The 23,911-nt window shown below is 28.3% G+C and overlaps 1 protein-coding gene across 1 annotated transcript in view; it reads left to right on the forward strand.

Moving 5' to 3' along the window:
• Positions 1-23,911, forward strand: part of LOC147065399 (uncharacterized) — a 146,605-nt gene that overhangs the window by 19,388 nt on the left and 103,306 nt on the right. The window contains exon 3 of the mRNA XM_085956976.1: positions 1,222-1,280. Coding sequence (XP_085813102.1) covers positions 1,222-1,280 — 59 coding nt within the window. The remainder of the gene's footprint in view (positions 1-1,221; positions 1,281-23,911) is intronic.

The raw sequence follows: 23,911 nt of genomic DNA on the forward strand, positions 1-23,911 counted from the left end.
ATGGCAGGTTAGTTCTGATGGTGGTCGACCTTCATTAGAGAGATGGCATTATAAAAAGTAGACTTGGTATAAGTGATATATATAATATGTTAAACAATTAAACTCATGTCATTAAAATAGTTTTATATTAAATAGTACAAACTCTCATTAATTAGAATTCATTAGACTGTTGAAAACAAGAGTACAAAGCCAATGTTGAAAATTAAAACACATTGTATACCTACCTATATTATAAAAAAGTGCATTCTATTACGAACACCTATTAGATATCGGTTATAAAAAATATATTTATTATATGCGAAGTGATACTGTGAGAATAGATTGTGATCATTTGTTAGACGTTTTTTCTACATGACTCCCTGCTAGTTTGTTTATCAATCAACTTTGCGAGATGGACAACCAGAAACGGGGTTAATTAAATAAAATGAATAGTGAATAATATTTACAGCACAAAAGTAATTATTTCTATGATACAAGTTATTTAGTATGCAATGTACACAACACTGATTTATCACCACTCGTACTTGGCTACGTTATAAGTAATTATTTTGATTATTTTTGATGCAATTACATCGTATTCATCGCTGTAAAAATTGCAGTGTTGCTTTCAAGTGTATTTTTTCATGCTGCAATTTTGCTTCATTGATAAAACTCATTTAGACATTTTTTTAACTTTCTTTGTTACATATATTTAATTAATATTTAAAAATACATTTAATTAAATGCGATAGAAATACAAACGATCTACATTTTATAAATAATATGATCTATTGCTAATGCCATAAAGCAGTCTTTTTCACCCTTTTTGAGTTAGCGACACACTTTAAACTAATTAGGATTTAAAGTGCGTTAAGGGATTTAGTAAGTATGTACAAGAAAAAATATTGATATACCTCGATTCTAAACACAACAGCCGATAACTAAAATGTACGCAATTTATAAAGCGCTTTAGATTTATGAAAACTTGTTAAATTTATCGTAATTAGATAGGATGAAGGTAGTTTTAGTATGGATATAACTGAGATGTTTTCTGCTACCTTCTACCGTATGATTCTTCTGAAATAATTGTAATAACTACGTTATCCGAGGTTTGCAAATTTAGCTAATGGATTTTTTTTTTTTTTGAAAAATTGTTATCAATACATATTTACATGTAGAATTTTTCTCATTTAAATATACTCCCTTTATTATAAATATAACATGTATCTCTTTTTTTTGCAGTGTTCAAGAGATTCGATATTAGTCATCATTCACCAACTCCAAATATTGGTTTTTCCAAGGTATGTGCACCATGTTTATCAATGAAATTAATTTATTAAAACTTGACTATTTGTATCGCTAGATTTCAAAATCAGCCAAGTCCATAATAGATGAATAGGAGAAAAACAGCTTTTTGTTTTCTCAAATACACAGTCACAAGGGTGAAAGTTTATATTATTTCGAGTATAGAATATTTAAATTTAATAAATTCCACATTTTGATAATGCAGAAATATTATAAAGCCGTAACTCTTCAACAATTCACAAAAAAATCAAAAATACCTAAAGGTGAACTTGGCTGATTTTGAAATTAGCGACACATTTTGCTAGAAATCAACGCCCAGGCAAACTTTTTTGAGAATTTTTTTTATGTTTTTTATTAGGTATGACATATATCATTAAAAAAATATATAAATCAAAAGATTTCTCTAAAATATTAGAAACAAACTACAAATTAAAAATAACCTAAATATATATTATATTTTTATTAAATATAAACTGGCCTGCCATCGACAAGTTGAAGCATTACAGGCATTCCTTGTCCCAGGACAATCTTTCAATACTAAAGTAGACATACCAGATAAGGTGATAAGGCATAAGACACGAGTTTATAATAATCACACATATTGTAGTGTAGGCAGAGTTCATTTTTAATAACACACCTTTTTGTCACCTGGAAATGTACTCGTATTAGCAGAATACATTGATATATCTACAGAACAGAAATATGAGTCCTTTTTCCAGATATTTCAGATCATCCTTATTGAAATACAGGTAGAGCTCAGTTTTAGGTACATATAAATATTATCTATAAAAAATATTCCATATTTTCTTAATATGTTCTATATATATGCTATATACAAATCCATGTTTTATACAATATATCGTGGTGCAGTGCGTAAGACGATGGGCTTTCACCTTGGAGCTCCGGGTTAAATCCGGTGTGGACACAATAATATATTTATGTTATTTTCTCAAATTCTGGGCGTTTGTAATTGTTTCACTTATAATATGTATTAAATACACTACTGTCATTAGGGCTTTAGGCCTTTTGCAGTGTTAAAAAGAAAATAATATATGAACTAATAGATTTTTATTAATAATTAATTAATTAAAAACAATAAAACATATTATTATGCACACGTGAAATCTATTCGCAAAATATAACAAGAATGCTGTGAAGACATAAACATTGATATGCAATAATGATCCGTATTCCAATGTAAGTAGAGTTTATTTTTCAATGATATAAGGAAAGAATAAAATATAAACAATGATTATATTTACATGCCGCGTCCATTAAGCCAGTATTTACAGTCAAATTTGAACTCGAGTAAGTACTTACTATTATAATATTATTATTATATTCGGTCAAATATATGTTCAATTTATAATTAATGTGTATACAAATAACTGAAAGCTTAATTACCAAAATTAATTTTAAACGACCCTAGAGTTCAAAATTTTCTTTTTCAAAATGGTAAATGTTTGATTTAGCGTCTGCCGGATTTTGAAGATTTATTACGAAAACCAATTTGAAAAATATGAATTCAAGGTTTGTTTTAAAAATTGGTTAACCAATCATCGATGTATCAGCCGGTAGATTGTGAATCATTTATCATCGTCTTCGATCAATGATCTATGCCAGTGTCATCGATCATTACCAGACTCCCACGGCAAGGTCGTCGGCGTTGTGGCGTAATCCATACAACATCGTCGGTAAGGAACCAGCCAAATCTCACAAGCGCATACTTAGGTAGAACGTGAGAAATTAGTTTTTTTAATACCTACGATAATATTGCGCATCTACCTATCTATATTTCTAATAAATTTCCTATCGCCAATATGATATTGAAAGACTGAAAAGTGACGCGTGCGATATGTTAGTCTAAGAACTAGAATTACATAAACATAAAGGACCTAACTAACGTTTTTAATTATTTTGAAATGTGAATGAAAACTAGTCCTACATTTAATATCCCAAATTTCAATTTACTAAAAAATCCATGTTACGTTCGGTGTAGTCCCATTTTATTTACATTATTTTCATTTTGTTTAACGGACAGATATTTTAAACATCTAAATTTTTGTTATGAAAAAGGAATCAACTGCAAAGTATCTGTCATACTCAGTATCAAAGTAATACAAGAGGCAAGAGGCCAAGATTTCTTTGATGATATGGAGTACTCTATCTTTATCGTAAGTTATTTTGCTTAGTTTATTAAAGATATACAAATATTTATTTGCAGTTTGATATTTATGATAAATAAATAGTTTACGACTTTTCGAAGTAATATGGAATAATAAAAAAGAAAATCACCCTTTGGTTCCTTTTGTAAAATAATTTCTAGTGATTGTTTGTATGAAAAATGTCACAATGTGAAAAGGAACCAACTGTATTACTGATTAATAAAAAAGACATATAACTGTATCAATAGTTTTCATGTTCACAACATTTACATAAATTATCTGAATATATGTACAGACCTTGAAGCTCAATATCTCAGTTTTTCAGTTGTGTCCTTTCAGTATTATTTCAATCCATTTGATTCGTGGTCATGGTGCAAAGAAGGGAGTTAAATTTGACAGGAATCTAGTAAGCAACATCAAAATATTGGACAAAACCATCCCTTAAGGGCCCACATGCTCAGCGTAGGTCAAAATGGAGCTTTTATGGAATTTTCAGAGCATAACCCTGGACATTCATTAAATGTTGTAGATAATCTATTTATATAATTTTGAAGCCTTATTGTCCTTTATGTTTATTTTAAACATTTGATGACTGCATAAAGTATTTTGATTACATAAAATAGTATTCTTTTAAACCTTTTGCTCTAATGTTTTAGAAAATTGTCATATTTCAGTACATCTATGTGCAGTTGAGTTAAGATTTTTAATATTTATAATTTTTAAACGCATTTAAAAAACCATTAGTAAAATTAATTTTAACATTATATAGTGACATATTTACGATAAAAAATTATATTTTATAATCTTTGTGATTTCAAATTTGACAAGAATTACGCATTTTATTATTCAAAAAATGGGCATGATTAACACATTTGAAGATAATTTTAAAGATACTGATTATAAGCTATGTTTTTGATCATTCAAATGTGATAAATATCCTACGAATAATGATTGCTTAATAATAATTATTCACCTAAGAATAAGTAGTATTTTTTTTAATAAGCCATTTCTATTGCCATTTCCCAGTGGTTAAGATACAACATACGACCGTAGCAATAAATTGACAATCGATAAATGAAACAGGGAGTAAGATGATGGTAACGCGCGTGTTTTAACATGTGCCGTTTACAAAAAAACCGTTAGGTACATGTTCAAATAATACTACACTACTACTAAAAATACTACCTTATTCTTAGGTCAATAATTATTATAAAGCAAACATTATTCGTAGGATGTTTATCACATTTGAATTTTCAAAGACATAGCTTATAATAAGTATCTTTATAATTATCTTCAAATGTGTAAATCGTCCCATTTTTGAATAATAAAATGCGTAATTCTTGTCAAATTTGAAATCACAAAGATTATAAAATATAATTTTTTATCGTAAATATGTCACTATATAATGTTAACATTAATTTTACTAATGGTTTTTTAAATGCGTTTAAAAATTATAAATATTAAAAATCTTAACTCTACTGCACATAGATGTACTGAAATATGACAATTTTGTAAAACATTAGAGCAAGAGGTTTAAAAGAATACTATTTTATGTAATCAAAATACTTTATGCAGTCATCAAATGTTTAAAATAAACATAAAGGACAATAAGGCTTCAAAATTATATAAATAGATTATCTACAACGTTTAAGGAATGTCCAGGGTTATGCTCTGAAAATTCCATAAAAGCTCCATTTTGACCTACGCTGAGCATGTGGGCCGTTAAATAGCTTGCACTATTTTTCTTATATGTGTATATAAGATAATATATAATATATGTTCATATAATACCAACATTATTACCTAAATCAGAAAAAGATACTGGGTTAATTAATAAAATAAATTACAGGGTGGAGCATACATAATATGTTAAAAGTTACATCGTATTGGAAGATACCGTAACTTGAATTTTAAGCATCATTTAATGTATTATTGTGTTGACAAGTAGTGTAAAATTCATCACTGGCATCAAATTGGCCAAATTTTAGTTTTAAAATTTTTAAAATATATTTTTGATTCAGTAAAAAAACAATTTAACGGTAAAGCCCCGTCCATACTTAACAAAAGTGCCACACCATCGACACTTACAGCGACGCTCTTAGCACATCGCCAAAACAATGAGCCCGGTAGAGCAAAAACAGAGTTGTGCAAAATTGTTTAACACAGAGTCCAATTAAAATTGAAATAGAGTACATCGCCTTATTGGAGCGGGCGTATGCGAGAAGCGTAAATCACGGAGCACCGGCTGAGGATAGGGTATACTCGTATACATATATCGCCGGTTGCATAAGCAAGTGGGTATATACCCGACGCATACGGCCACCGAATGATAATGCACGGCAGCGCACTAACACATCGCAAGGCATTTAATAATATTGTATTGAAAAATTAAACTTATATAATTTCTTACCAATACTATGGAAGGCATCGTTATTATTTTTTTTTCTATGAACAAAACATATTATTGTTTTAAATATTGCAAATTCTTCATTCTAATCTCTAAGTGGATCATATATTATCAGACTATCGACTCTCACCAGACGGAAAGCAATTAATTGACATTCCTGAGTAACTAACTTATCGCTTCTTATAAAACTATATAACAATTTCAAATCTGACTCCACTCCCAAACTAAGAATGTATTTTTTTTACTTATATATCTATAATATTGTAATGTGTTTTTACGTTTATAAATAGTGAATTAAAGTTTAAACTGTGTCATAAATTAATAAAAATTTTAATATCCGTAAACTATATAACCGATCATAGTCAATACCCTACATAGTCAGACCACGGCAAAAAATTGCGAATTCTAAACTTAGTGCAAGTTATTATTTATATTTTGAATGCAATATGGTAAACTGTGTATAAGAAATGTTTATTATTGCATATTGAAAAAAGGTACATAGATTAGTATGAATGAAATATACAAACGAATATATTCATTTAACGCATTGCATTCAAAGTTAAACTAATAACTAGCACTACTATAGATGCTCACAATTTCGTGCCGCAGCCTAATTATAGATGGCATTGTATCACAGTGTATAAGGTACATCAATAGACTTTTATGAGAATTGTTTTTTATACAAGTTTAATATGGTTTCGGAATATGATGGAGGAATAAAAGAAACCTACATTTCACGTAATATTGGTAAAATTTTCTGTATCTCACTATTGCACTAATCTAACTCACTAATCAGCACTATCCTAATAATCCGGACTAAGTTGCGTTGCGTATATTTGTACAATTTTTATTAGGACTTAAAAAATAATATTGTGTAACTTATGGTAAACTGTTTCAAAATAAATCTTTTACAAACCCAAATTATTATAATTTATACGGATCAATTTATTATTTGCGTAATCCCAGGTCGTGGCATATTTTCACTCTCGTTGGAAATTTTACAAGTAAGTAATGTAAAAATATAATATACTTTTATCAAATTATTACAAAACTATGAAAAAATAAACCCTTCTTAACAGTTGTTTTTCAAATCAATTCTATATTTTTATCTGATCTGAAAACAAATAATGGGTATCATTTATTCATTGTCACCACTTTTTCCACTTCCACCTTGATTATAAATGGTCTTCTGGTTAAAAAATTGTCACAAACCTTTGTTTTAAAAACTAAAGTGTAGGTATCTACTATGAATTTAATAAATAAAGATACAATATTTTTTCAAGTATTGTATATCATATTATACGTCATACATGTTTAAATGTTGTTTGTATTTAATCAATCTTAAAAGCAATGTAAATGTTGTTTTTGCATTACTTACGCCAAGTGCAAAAATAAAAACAATAAATCTTCACCAATGTCAAGTTTTCCATCAGATCGTTTCCGAAATCAGTTCACACGCACTTAATCGCGATAAGCAAATTGAAAAATAAAAACTAAAAATGCAATAAAAAACAACCAATATACAAAATACCTACGACAGCTCGTTGATTAATCTCAAACTAATAAATTACGCCAACGGCCACCAAAACATTGCACACCTGTTCCAGAGCGTGTTAAAACTACCAAGCACTATAATGTCTCGTCAATTGGATTTGAAGACTTCGTTCACGAATTAATTTTGATATTTGTTCGAAAGCTCTATCTTAATTCAGTATATCAAATTCTTATTATATATTTATTAACAAGGCGTAATATAAACATTCATATCTCAAATGATGAGAAAAACAAATACTGTTCATTAATTGATTTATTTGGCTACTGATATTGGAAAATGTCTGAGTAACTGGAGTCTTTATATGAACAGGTCTGTATAGATCTTTTGAGTGTTTACTGCTAGCAAATTGTCAGCGCGGAGGTAAGGCCATCCCTCAACGGTGCAGTACTGCGATGTCGCCAATTTGATTGCTGATTGCGGGAACCGTGGGAGTATTTGGCTCATTGGCATAATATATTATGAAGCAGTAAAGAGAGCCAATAAAATATATAAAGGTTTTTATAAACAGCTTTATACTTACTGAATTTTCTAGCTGCCGTGATGCAGGAGTTTTAAATAGTATTTTACTTCAGCCATTCATATGAAACACATGTTGGTCGACGTCCGTCTAAACGCCGTAAAATGGTCCAGATTATCCTCAAATTATAACTATAGTTACTACAATGGTTTATAACTAAGAATTAAGAGTTAATATAATATTTGTGTATATATTATATTATTGATTCATTTTTTTTACTGCAGATCTATTGGCTAATCAATTATATACATAGAGAAAACTTTGAAAGAAATTTGAACCAAGAGGTAATATTTTTTTACTTTCCTAACGAAGCCTCCCATCCATTTTTTAAATTCTTTCACAATTAAATAATATAATTAATAAACGTAATCTAATAAATAAATTATTAATGGCTTAAACTTACCTAATCCAACAAACATGTAAGTATGTATATCGTAAAATTAACAAAACAATAGTAATATCATTCATTGATACAAAAGTAACATCAAATTTTCAAAAACCTTAAATATCTGATATCACAACTTGTTTCAAAATCATAGTAAAATTCTTATTTTATTTTAAAAAGATATCCGAATTTTGGATCGTTCTGAAGATGGATTTGCCTGTACACTCAAATATCCGAAATTTTACTTTAGAAACCATCATAATGGAGTTCTAGTAATTTAATGCAAATTCAAATAATATTTAATGTCATTATTATGCTATCGACCCCGTACTTGATGGAATTTGAATTAAAATTCTAATGGATTCTTTTCAGTGTATATTTACCATTGATGCCTGAAGAAGCCGAAAGGCAAAACTCGGGTGGCAAAAAAACGACTCAAATAGAATATTACAAAATTAAATCTATTAAAATAATTTAATATCTTTAAGTTATTTAAATAGTTACTCTATTTATATTAGGTATCATTCCGAACTGGTAATGAAGCTTTCTGAGGTATTTACATTAAATTGCAAGTAAAATAAAGTGTTAAGTAAACCTTAAGCTGTATAATAATAATTCATTATGGCTAAGGCTTCAATTAAAGAGACAGTCTATTACAGACAGCGGCGCACGTTTTTTAACACTTCCCACGTGTACTTCTAAAGATGGCAAATTCAATGGGGTTGTAGGAGCGAGTGTAACCGCTCACTACCATTCAGGTTTTTAAGATCCTGATGCTTGTTAACCATAAACAATTTAATGACCCGGCGATAATTAATTACCTATAAAAAATAATTCGTAACTCGATTGCTTAATTTGCAAACCAGCCTACTTCACTTTATACCAAAAATGAGATTTTGATGGAATTTTGATATAAAGCATGTTTTCTATGCTAACACAAAATTTCAAATAACTAAACTTTAAATAAATGCGTTATTGTTGTTCAAACAAAACAATCAACTGCAGGTGCCAAATTTCCAATATCGTAAATGGAACAACTTTGTTATTTATATAAATTTTCTTATATAAAAGGGAAGCTAATAGTGTAATAATTCATAGTGCAACTTATTTGTAAAAAGGTTTGTTTTAGAATTGTTAAATTCTGCTCGATTGTTAAATTATTATGTTTTTTCTCCTTCCTGAACAATTTTCCTAAATGGAGTTAGCCAGTTTGCAAATTAAGCAGTCGAAGTCGAAGCAGTGCAATCACGTGCATTTTTAACATATTATATTCAAAGAGTAATAACTAACATGTAAACAATTCCTTTATAATCGCCATAGAAAGCCTTTACAATGTAGAGATCCATCAAAAAACTGACAGTGATCACGAAAGTAACAGTAATATTTATAAATACGCCGAATGAGCTGAAAAGACCCTATTTTAAGAATGTCCACCTAAACTCATCCTCACGTAGGTGGAATATATACATATCCGAAGTGATTTAGTTGAAAAATATTATATATTTCAAAAGGGAAACAACTCAAAAAGTCTTGTTCCAAGATAGGAAATAAATAGCGTTTTAAATTTTTGCAGAAATTCTCATTTTAATTCTAAAACCTTGATTTTGAAGAAAATATATGATTTATTAAATTTAGTTTAGTGGAAATTAAGCAATGCACAATGAAATTTTACAGTTTAATAAGGAATTAAACCAGGCATTTCACTATATAATTGAATAAATGATTAATCTCAGAAAAGGTTATTCGATTTTATGACACATTGAAGAAATTTTTGACTCTCTTTTCCGCTAAATTTTAAAGACAAGACGTTTTTACATCAAATAACATTATGAACTCAAAACCATAAAATTTTAAATTGTTTCCTTATTAAAATAGGGTATTGATTTTATCATTCATAAATATACTTTTTTATTAAAAGAGTACACATCGAATTAAACTAAAAAAGATAGCATCATTTCGATCACGTGCAAATAGGTTGATAGACAGCTGCTACCATAGCAAATTTTGTTTTTTCATTTCAGTTTCCAATATTCTTTTTCAAATCAGAAATACTTAATTCAAATAGAAATGATTCGCAGTTCATGCGGATAGAGACTAAGAAAGAAACCATTTACGGTAGTATAATCCATTTTTTATGTATTTTATAATAAATTACGTACACACATAGCAATAGTACACAAGTTTTATTTAAATAATATTATTTATGTATTAAATATAAAATAAAATAAATGTAATAATTGAGTCGTCTAGAATTCGAGTAAAATTATACTGTAGTTCTGTATTTGAGTGCGTCAAAGATAAAAGTGTTTCTTTGTATCACATTCACTTTGAGATATGAGCATAAAAATAATGACACAATTTTGAGGGGTTTTTAACAACCTACATTTTAAATTTTATTATATGATATTAATAGAGAATACTGAGGTACTTGAGACCATTGTTCAAATTTAAAATATTAATATAGTTACATATTTGATCTAATTTGAATATTTAAAAAAGAGACTGTTATGCATGTTTGTTCCTTTGCTTACTTTCTACGCATTTCTAGTTAACCGGAGTTTATTTTTAATTTAAAAATATCACCACCATCATTATTACTACAACCCACGTGGGTCTTAGCTGGTTTCAGTAAACGTTTCTACCAGTTATATCTGCCAAAAGCTCCATCCACTGCAGACGCTTCAGGGATGTTGTGTCTTTTCTTACAATCTACCGTAGTATGTATGGGTTTCCTGACCCCCCTTCCTTTTTTCACTCTATGGAAAAGAACTACTTGGGCGAAAATTTTCTCCAGCTTCAGTTTTACGCTCATATTTCATGGTTGTACCTTTCTCGCCACGTGCCTCTTCGACTTTTATGGTTCCAAAGACGCATGACAATGCTGAGCTTTCAAATATATCAAGCTTCTTCTTCTTTAATACAACCTAGATTTTTCTAATCAGTGGGATAATATTGGTTTGGTGAGAGATTTATAAAGTATTTTTAATATGTTTTTATACCAATATGTGACGCCTAATTACAACTATAATTGTTCTACTAACTTATTAATGAATAGGTTGTTATGAGGAATAATGCATGATTATGGATTATGGACTTATGAATTCATTATCATTATCAAGTTCATAACCATTGACAAAATTATGAAGTAGAAGGGATCTCAATAAATTTAGACTTGTATTTCGTCTTAGCTTAATTGACGTAGAGTACCATCTCTTTGGCAGCCGTTATTTCCAGTACAATATAAATGCCTCGTTTAGGGCTGATTTCATTATAATTTATATGTGTATCTGTAGTAAAATGAATATCAAAGTGAGAGAAATTTTTATAAAATAAGCTTATCACTGCTACCCTTATTTTTTATTACGGTTAACAATAGTATCAGGTAAGCACGATGAAGACTCTATTCTGTTTCATTCTAATTCATTTACTTATTTTATATATTTAAACAATACATAACGCAATGCTCAGTGGTATGTTTAGAAACTTAAACTGATTTCGAGACCCCCCACGATAAACAATAAAATAAAAATGTAGATACCTAGTAGAAATATCAATGTATCTCTTTTCTAGAATCACATCTTGTAAATAAAAAATATTATTAAGTTGACAATAACAGTGATGATATATGATACAATTAATGAAACAGTATTAATGTTAATATAGGCCTCTTCGATTAGATGCAAGGATTTAATTATTATGGTTTAGGTAATATTTTATACTAAATTTTTGAGAAGTACCTACGCATTTTTTTTAAGATTTTGGTATAATTTGTTAATTATTGTATGATCAGTATTAACTGTTTTGAGACCCTTTTTTTAAACTTTTGATGAATCGATTGCATCGTCTGCATCAAATAAAATTGCCTTTGATAATATTCGTATTCTATTTAGATATGATGCAAATATGTTTGTTCCATTTTACTCGCGTATGTATCTATAATAATTGATTCACTGTATTATATGAATACTATGGTACACGGTCAAGTAAAAGTTACGATCAAAGGTTAAACTAAATGGTATCAAATACATCACGAATTAAATCAAGCAATTAACAACACAAGCCGATACAGCCAATAGTGTGTTTATCAAATACAAGTTATATTTTAATTATTATTAAAATGAATAAAAAAATGATCAAAAAGCCGGGCCGACAGACAGCCTACCCCAATAAATACAAAGAGGCACGTCGAATTTATTAAATAGCCATAACTTTTTTCGGTTGTTTTTGATCGTCAACGGTTTGTTTATTTGTACCATTTCGACACACCAGTTATTTTTTTTTTAATTTACCAGCGGATATACGTGACCGGAAACTATTGTTAAGCTTACGTTATTTCGTACCCAGGTGCTGACTTTTTTCTCACTTTTCACAACTTGGATGCTAATTAAATCAATTTATGTTACGCAAACCAATTATTTCACAGCGGCTATAACAACACTGATAAAGATTTACTGCGCATTAACATCGTCGTGTATCTGTAAACTAACAAATTATTTTCTATTTATATCAATACGTATTCGGCAATGTTTTATTTATAAAGATCTGCTGTGATTATCTAATATTTTATATCTATCTATATACATAGGTAATTTAGTAGCGAAAAGTGGAGGTAGGCTGTTAATATCTGCCATAAATAGAGCACATTTAAACTTTTTTAGTCATACGTATTTGTTTTAGTTGACTACAATTTACAGATGGTTTTTAAAAATCAATTAAGCCATGACTAAATCAAACCACAATAGTTTTGGTATACTTTGGGTGATACAACACATTTTTTCACACTTTTTCATTCAAACTTATTTGTTTTCGTTGAATTAAGAATACATATTACACATATTGTTGGATAGATAAATAAAAATCTTATTCTATCTATAAAATATCAAAAGTTATGTATGATTTAATTGCATAATTTTAGATATTTCATAGATTGACAATTATTTATTATGTTTTGGTTATGCAGGGTTTAATTGAATTTTAAAAACTAACCAACACCATCATAAAATGTGGTCTTATTTCAATGAAAACAACTACGTATGACTGACAAAGTTCAGTGTGCACTAATAATGGCTGATCTTAATAGCCTACCCGATATAGAAAAGTCAAAATATGATTGTTTGATTTCCTTTTCTACTCTGCCTAGTTAAGGTTAAATGAATCTCTTCGAGCCGTTATAACTGGAGTAATCTCGCATAGAAGAACAGCATAATATTTTGCAATTCCACAAAAGCCATAGGATCATATGCATGAGATTCCCAAATACTTTATAGGCTAAATATTGCTCATTTGTAGTCATGAGTGCAAATGTAATCCATTGGTTAGCGACGTCATGATGTGACGTCATTACGTGTCATGGCGTCCATATAATGGCAAACTTATAAAATTTCATTCACATCATGAATTTAAAATTTTGAAATTGTAAATGTGTCTGAAAATGTGCGAACGGTACCATATAAATTTAATAATTATAAATGAATAATTATTATGAACTTTTAAATAATTTATCAGTTATTTTATCACATTTATTTTATAATTCTACTGTACGAAAGGATAGGAGTATTACCAGTAAACATTTCCATTTGGTGGCAATACATACAGTTATATTATGACTAACTTCACTTCAATCACTTTTATTATGATATGTCCGAACGGAATAAGAAAAAATGAATGAATGAAATGAATAAACAGCAGGACTAGGAACTGTTTTTAAAGTTCGCAAATGTTTTACAGAGTATACAAAATGAACGAGGGCCTCAAGTATACGTTTGTTGCAATGAATGCATTATTAAAATGACATTTAAAAGTGACAGATGAAGCAGCCATTTTGAATGACGTGTGACGTCAGATTAATTACGTCACAAACAGTGCTATACGCTATATGGTGTAAAATCGGTTAGCTTATAAAAAAATTCGGAATCTCATACATACGGGCCCATATTTAATAATTTAAATGAATAACATCAGCATAAACCTGGTGCACTTACTGAATTTACGCCAGAAGAACAGAGCTTTGTTGAATAATTGAAATATATGAGTGATTAGGGTTGATAACGGTTATAAAATATAATAAACCAGTCATAAGTGCAATGCAAAAGTCATTTAAGAGCTAAAAATGGGCCAGCCAAACGGATAAAATGATGTATGAATAGAATGACATCATTTTTGGCATCAAGGAGTTGAGAAATATTTTAAATAGAAGATTCTACGACACTCCTGAAATTTCTGAAAGATTCTGTGTATAAAATAAATATATTATCTTATAAGTGTAACTATTCATATAACACTGTAATATTTTACCTCAGTAGTATTTATATTCATATTTTGCACGTAACTTATTAAAGTTGGTGAAGTAAAGTAACCCCCTTCAAAGAACTACTTTACCCCAATATATATTAGGTATATATATTTGTTTGAATAAAGTGTGATATCAATAAATGTTTTATGCTGTAAAACAATATTAATTTGTATATGCCTTAATTCAATAAAATAAATGAAACATTAAAAAAGCTTTTAGTTAATTTTTATGACGATGAAATAGGTAATATTGGCAAAAAGAGGAGTAAAGTAACGGTTTACGCTAAATCTTTTTAGTCTTATACGGAAAATATAATAAATAAATGTAATTACGTAATGTACATACTTTTTAATATTGTACTACTACTATTAAATTATGACAACGAAAAATATTCCATAGTTCTTAATAAAAAACATATTTTTCATTTGAAAAAACAACATATTCCAAATAGTTAGCACCGTTTAGTAAATTGAACGCTGCGTTACAAAATGGAAGCATTCTAACGGATGGAATTTGATTATTAAGATAGGTAGCTGAACAAGCAATTCCATTATGCAAGTAGTGTTGTACAAAATTCATTCAATTACGCTGCAATATAATAAATCGTAGAGTACTGTCATGTTTAAACGGAGGTCGGTGTTACGGCAGGCTTACAGCGCGGCGACAGGAAAATCCTGGACGCATGCGTTGATTGCATGTTAATCTATATCACTTTTAAACGCGATATAAGGCCGTTTTGCGTTATTGGATCAGTGGCTTACTAAAATAATCATCAGCAACGGAAGAGAAACCCCCAATCTATATAATATGTTATAGTAATAGGTTTGATCTACGGCTGCTCTTGTTTTAACATTTTCCTTTGCTTTTTATTATTCTGATTTTCTTTTTATGTGAGCTTCATATTCCACGTCTGATTGTTTAGCCTTTTTGTGCTTTTCACAAATTAAACATTTAGGATGAAAAAAACTACATTTTTTATGGACAAAATAACTCAATGTGATATTTTATTTATAATATAAGCTATAAAGAGTTTTGTTAGCTGGCTATTTACGTGAGTAAGTAAGTAATCAAAATGCTAATGTTGATTTAGTAAAATATTTTGGGAACTAAATTAACATGGTTATTTATTCCAATAAAATATAATCTTCTAGCACAATGATCGCACGAAAATTGTAAAAAAATAATTGGCCACTTTTCGCAATATGCTTACGACATATGAATCCTAAATGAATGACAGTAAATATCAGTGGCTGGCTTAGGGACTTGAAGACCCAAAGCACTGGCTAATTTTGAAGTGCCTCACGGTAAACAATAAAATAAAAACAATAAAGTCTAATTACCAACGTACATATTAAAAATAACAATGTATTATAATATAACAGACTCAAATATTGTATTTATTATTTTTAATGTCTAATATAAATTAAGTGTTTAAATAAAAATATTGTGATCACGTAGAAACTTATGTTTTTAAATTCAACCGCCAAGAAATCTGACTTGATTCCCTAGGTATCCGAAGGTAACCTGCAGGTGTGAATGTTATAAATTATTATATACTCATTTTTTATACAAACCTTAATTTAAATATAGTAATGTCTTGTTGATAACCTATGTAAATTTATTATATTTAGTTTTGAACAAAAAAATTCTTAGAAATTTAATTATTTTTGTTATAATTATGTTACAAATTTATTAGTATAAATTTTTGTATTTTTGTACATTCTTTACCAGTTGACAATGTTCTTTGGAGTAAAAGAAACCGATTCTTACTAATAATAAATAAATGTATCTAGTACTAACTTGTGTTTTTTAATATACCTACATAATATATTTTTATTATTCGTTTCGTACTGGTCTGAAATATATTTTCCGAAATAAAAACAATCGTAAATTCACATAAATTTAAATCAACAAACCAACACAAATATCAATTAAAAAGAAAACAGGAAGACTTGAATGTATACCACGCCACTGATGTATGTATAATAGTAGTGTTGTACGCAAGCAGTTTTGTGCCAAAGAAGTGACATTGTGGCGTATGGCAAACACTCCAAAGGCATACATTATCATGCCACTTTAAAATTGCATTAATTGGATGCACCATGTTGTTTTTGGATGCATCCACTTTACCTCTAAGCCGTGTGGATATGCGTGAACGTAACGTTTATCTTTTCAAAATGGTATATTCAGATTTTAAAACCATGTATATACTCCACTCTATATGGTATTAATAATATCATTAAAAATACAATTATTCTGAATTTTATTTTCTTCATGTACATATTGTTGCTGTTGAACGTAAGGTCACTTTCGAATGGACGACAGAGATTAAAAATTTGGATCAATTTACAAGGGAATTAGCAATTAATCATAATTAACAATTATTTATGTAGGGAAAATCTCTCCAAGCATATTTACTTTAAAACACAAGTTCAAAACTAATTAAGTTTAATTATAGACTCGAATATCAGAGTTTAACTTAATAGTTAATAAAATAAATCACTTAGCTCGGGTACAATTTTTAAATAATTCTTTCTGATGGCATAAGTTAAATGAGATATTATATAATATATAAATGAGTACTGACTTTGACAGATCCAAGAAACATTTGCGTGTTATTTCTAACTTTAGTCTTTCGGTATAAATTCAGTCGTGTTTTGTGAATAGTGCAAAATTCAAATTTATAACATCAACCAGACCTTGTTTGGGTCAAGTAAATTTCAATTATAATAATGCATAAGCTTGCAAACAATATAACATAAAACTAAATTAAAATAAAATTTATATTAAGCTTTGACCACCAATACAATGCTTTTCATCACTGATGCTGCTTAGTACATTATACAGAGTACGAGTGTGACGTTTGCTACGAAATAATTTTAAATGCAAATTATTTAATAGTATTTTTTTAGCTTTACGTTCATATGTTTATACTCAATTTTAATATAATATTAATTTAATTTCAAGAATGTAATAATAAAGTTGCATCATTACTTTATTTTATAGCCAAAAATTGAAACTGTGACATATAACTATTACAATATATTGTTGACCACATATCAGTTAATTTATTTAATTTGTTTGTATATCGAATACATATACTCAAGGCTAATACTTTCTATATAACCACACAACATTATAGGCTTAACAATCATGTAAACCAGTAAATTTTAATCAACTTAATTACAATATTATTTTTAATCAATTTAATTACATCTACGCAACTAAAAAAAATGTAAGCATGCAGTTTAATTAGTACGGTGAACCATTTGTAGAGGTATATACTTATAATAAATTATCACTAATAATAATAATTTATAGTGAACGAATAACTAATTTGTCGTAATATTTTAAATTAATTGTACGTTCAAGATGACTCATTCATAAAAAAAGCCATGGTCAAATCACCAATTAATAATTTTATATAATTTTACTATTACAAGCAGCATGTGTATGAAAATATTCGACGCTATGTTTTGTATAGTCTAATCAAGATTATACACGTGGTAGATATTTGAGGTAGAGAGCTAAAATTTGACAAGAATCAACCTCAAAATCCTTAATGACACAAAAAAATCATCAGCGATCCGATAGATCTTATATTATAAATTCATGTTTTGTAATACTACTATAAACATAAACTAAACGGTTAAATTCAATAATAAGAACGGCAGTAAATTTTGTTTCGTTTCGAAAACTGTTTATTTTGCAAATTAAGATAGTAATTATTTTTTATGAAATTTAATTCATTTTTAAGCTTTAATTTAATTTATCGATTGTTATTATTTAGGGTAGAGGGTAGGGGGAGATTGTTTTTATCTTATAAGTTAAGCAAGGCACTCTCTCATGAATATCTAAATAAGGACCGGGGCCACCCCATAAACGGCTCTGTGTTACTGGAATCACTAGCGATTTTTCAGTCAATAAATAGATACAAATTTTAGCTCCCTACCTCGGATATAATATATCGGTGTTATTGTTGATAGTTATATATAGTGCAAGAAATAACAACGAAGATACAATGAGAATAATACATATTATATAGAAGATATACGTAATTGTGAACAAGGTGGATTAAAGTATTTGTTATAAATGGCACATTTAAAGGAAACATGTGAATTAATAATCCTTTCTATGCCGCAATTAGTTAATTGATAGTAATTAACATAAGAATTGGTGTAATTAGGGCGTCCAAAGACGCTTTGGGCACTTAACCGGTTAAATATCATAATAATAATATTACAGGAACGTCAAATTAAGGATTTTCGGGGAAATTAAAATTACTTTAGCTAACATGGCACAAAGCTTTGTATTACGCAAATCTTGATGCATAATGAAAACCCACCGTTTGAAGTAGTTTTAGCGAGTTAACAAAGAAAATTATAATTTTAAAAATAAAATATTAGTCTGATAAGGAACGTTGACTTTCTAATGATCGTATCATGAAAGACATTGTGTTCTAAATGGAATTCGCGTTAATACAATATATATAAGTAATATATAATATATTGTGCTAGATAAACATTGTAATATTATAATAGTTAAACTAAAATTTCACTTTTAAATCAAACATCAATGGTAAATCATGTGTAACTTCATAATTCAAATGGAATGTTTGTTATTATTTTTCTTTGGTAGATTATCCAAACAAAAACTGGATAATAAGTCATTACTTAATCCGAAAAATCGGCGCGCCTTGCTAGTGTGAAAAAATAAATCCACACTGAGAGCCGTTCCGTCTCGGACCAGCCTCTTTGAAAAATCAATTAATAATATGTATAATACGCTTTTTATCTCTCATCGCCGGTAAACTCTAAAAGAATAGAAAACGAGGTACTCAAAAAATAAATAGTTTCCAACACTTGATAATTACTGGCTACACTGACCTTTGAATAAGATAAAAAAATCACCAACACACCCGACTGCGGTGAAAGAATATCCCACGGAGATTTTCTACTGATTTTTGAGTGATCAAGGAATTCTAATTAATAATACTTTATTTTCATTAGGTACCTATTTATAATATTAATTATTATTTTATCACCACAATCTCAGCAAATTAAAAAAAATAAGAAAACCAAAATTGGTTTATTTTGTTTACTATTAATTTTTAAAAATCTTAATTTGAATAACCTTAGAAACACATTATTTAATGGAAATTATTTGCAGAAATGGAAAAAATATAAAAAAGAAACAAATAATTGATTAAGAGAAATTAATTTGCAAATGCCATCAATATTTATTTAAAATATCACTAAAACTATATTACCGTTTTCAAAATGTTTTTTTTTCATTAACATAAAACGCGTTGTAAAATTAAGTTTCAATCAAGATTAATACAAATTTGGGTCTAAAAAATAAAATTATTGTGAAAAGTCAAGAAGACGTAACCAAATTATTATAGGTTCCACTAACATATTTGTCGTTTGGTACAAATATTATAATTAAATATTTGTTTGATAAATTATTTAAATAATATTTTATAAATAAAACTTCACCACAATCTAAGTATCTCGATGACTATTTTTACTTCACATAATGATCGTTTTTTTCACTAATGCTTAAATCCCATAACTCGTCGGTTAAAAAACACACCCCTCTCTAAAAAATATTGAAAAAGAAGTCTAAAATGTGAAATCCTAAAAATTGCTGCAATATGAACACGCTACTGCATAATATCATTATTGTTATCGAATTATAACAAGGTATCGTAGAAATTTTTACAGATGATAAAGCTATATTTTAGACTATTTTAAAAGTAATGTCGATAAATACGTAGGTAGCCGAGTAGTTATGTGTCAGGTTTATAACGTCGTGGGTCCCGGGTTTGAATTGCGGTTCTGGAAAATTGTTCATGTTGTTTTATTCAACGTGTGTTCAGACCTAGAGTATATACCTAATAGGTTGAGCAAGTGGCTAATATCTATTTCTCGTAAATAGTAAAAATCTGTAAATACAACCACCATTATGTGAAGGCTCATACGATCTTCATAGGATCGAATATGGATTAATTATGTAGGTGCTGTATAGGCCTACATACAAATGTTATTAATTCTTCAGGTAAGTCGTCATTCCTTCATACAAGATAAACAATTTTATTAAAAGTATATCGTAAAGTAATACATAACCTAGATAACATACAATAAATTGTATAGCAACGTAATGTAATAAAAAATTCTTTAAAGACATTTTTGTTTTCTAATAACCTGCATTTAAATCATTTAACAAATTCACCTATTATATTCACTAAAATTCATGAAATATTTGATACGGTTTTATATTTATCTTTAATATAGTATTTAATGTCATAAAACTATGAATAAACATGATATTAGCAATCACTTCTAATAAAATAAGATAACTAGCATGAAGTATATAAATTATATTAATAAGCAATTTGTGTCTAATAAAATATTTAAATGTCGACCATCACTTGACACCACAAATAACAAGTTTCATGGATATAATTTCTACGATTAAATTCCTCCAAATGATTGATATGCTAATATCTCAACGATAAATATTTTCCGTTTACTTTGGGCCTAAAATAACATTGAATTAAACTTATTAAATATTCAAAGTTAGGCTATAAAAGATGTAATCTAGATTCAATTATGCGAGTTAAGTGAGACTTCACATTTATTGATACAATAACACATGTATTTATTAGAAAAAAACATGTGTATTTTTATTTCATAATAACAATATTAAAATATATGATGATTTATTCAAAAAAACTGGTTTGGAGTACGTAAACCTCAGTGTACATTACCTGAGATTCTCACTCCGCAACATGATACGGTCCTCAAAGTTTTAACAATTTTATTTTGGTACAAGTAATGTTAAATGTTAATATATTTTATTACATTTTAGTTTTATTTATGATTGAATGTTATTTTATTTGATGTAGTATAATATTATTCTCGTGTCCATTATGATTAGGTAAAACTAAGTAAGTTTAATATACCTAATTCACAGAATAATACCTTTGAATGTTTCTGTTGGATGCAATTGTGCAGAAATAAAACTAAATTAAAAATCCGTTATTATACAAAACACCAATCCCAATACATTCATTTTGATTGACCGATTTTCAGCGAAGGAATGCGCATTGCCAAAATTTTAGGCGCGTACAACATAATAAGTAGATATTTTGGGTTATTGTTAGAGCTTCTGAGAAATTACTTCGGCACGTATTCTGTACCTTATAGTATTATATTATGATCAAATTAATCGAGGCCTTATCATGTATCATTTTATATGCATATTATATTATAATGCATATATTTATAAACAGGCCTACAAAAAACGTTGCAATAATTATTGTTTACTCATTGAAAAGATAGTACAATGAAAATCTTAAGACATTAACATTTCTGTTAAATATTATACTAATTTCGTTATCCCAATTTATGAACATTTAAATTTTTCATTCATAAAAAACGTTAAAATTGGTGAACAATTAAAAAATGTTGAAAATTCCTGATATAGCCAGTACTTTTTCATCTCATTCTGAATCAAATATACATATCATAATACCAACTAATATGATGTCATAATATGTATATCGAATTTAGAAAGGAAAAGGGCGTAATCCACACAAATCAAATTTTACATGAGGCACAAAAACTTTTTGTTAGTTAAAATACAAAATAGACATAACCTTGAAGTACATGATAAATAATATTTTGATTCTCATATTCCTAATCTGATATTAATTAAAGAAAACCCAACAAATATGACGGTCGTTTTCCGACTTCACTTTCTACTTTTTTTTTTAAATTGGCAGCTAAACTATGATAATAAATTGGCGTCAACGTGTATTTAGTCATGTACATGGTTATTATACAATATATCTCATTTTGAAAAAAATGAGGATTACGCCCTTTTTTCTTTTGTTTCGTTTAATAATAAAAATGCATTTTTGTCAATCCAAATAGCGAATTAATATACCGTGTGAACTTTTTTGGGATCTCTTTATATTTTTGTTTAAACTTATTAATATTTTTTTATCAATAAATAATATGCAAGATTTATTTAATAGACATACGTGTGTAAAATTCTGAACTATAATTTCAAAAATACAAATTTTAGAACAAAAAATGTTGTAAAAAGTGAAACAGAACTACAAAGTTCGGTTGTTTTTGGCACCAAAATTTGACACTTTAGTGAATATTATTATGATGTATGGAAATGGAGAACCGATGGTAAAAATAACGCCGTATTTACAGATTGTGATCTCACAGCGGGAATAAAAAAAATGAGCTTAAAGGGGCGCCACGGTGGGATGAACCTAATTATTGTTTTGTGCCCATTATCTCACACAGGTTGGTTCAGATATAACATTTTTAAATTATAGCCATATTGGCAAGGTCATTCGGGATAACTTTATAATAATTTATTCTGTACTACCCCGACAAATTCATTAAAAATGTGTAAAACATAGTTTTTTAATATAAACTTTATCTATAAAATAACAATAAGTAAGGTGTAAGGTATATTATTGTATTGTTTAATATTTTTAATTACTTCTTCATGATATTTCGTATTTTAATATGAATGTTTATAATAATTAAACATCGATTTAATTTAATGGAATCAAACGAATTTACATAATGAATATAGCATTAAAACACCTAAATAATAATCAATTTATTGCTATTTTTATTATAATACAAAATGCTTAACTAATATTATATTTAGTGGAATTTTTCAAATAAAATATTCAACTGTAATTTTATCAATTTTCTATACATATTAAATACACCTACCTACCTAATTTATTCTTATTCTTATCGTGCCATACCCTATCGGAAGACGGTTACCATCAGGGCGATCTTTGTTGTAGCATATTATGCTACCCAGTACAGTTCGGTGGTGTTGCACTCATACCAATCACTCAGGTTCGTAAGCCACGAAATGCGTCGTCGCCTTCTTCTAAGTTTAGTATTAATCTTTCCTCGGCTTATCTAACTTAATTTATTACAGATCATAACATAGAAATTAAAAATCTTTGAGCGATCATAAGTTTAGACTCCGACAACCCAGAGTGTACTATGACTTTCTCCATTATAAGATTACAAGCTTGATGACCATTCAATGTCAATTTAAAATCTTGCTGCACGTATCAAGCCCACCGAAGTCATCAAATCGAGATATGGCGTGTGATTCTATTACTATTGTACAGTTTATTCAATGACGATACCAACATACTACTTTATGAATAATAATTTATTAGTACCAATATACACAATCATACAACATAATTAACCTTATTTACATTGCGGTTAATCTACGAAAGTGTCA

The sequence above is a fragment of the Rhyacophila brunnea genome, unplaced genomic scaffold (genome assembly GCF_057557595.1).
Source record: "Rhyacophila brunnea isolate RB1 unplaced genomic scaffold, BYU_Rbru_1.0 scaffold_6, whole genome shotgun sequence".
Classification (NCBI taxonomy): Eukaryota; Metazoa; Arthropoda; class Insecta; order Trichoptera; family Rhyacophilidae; genus Rhyacophila; species Rhyacophila brunnea.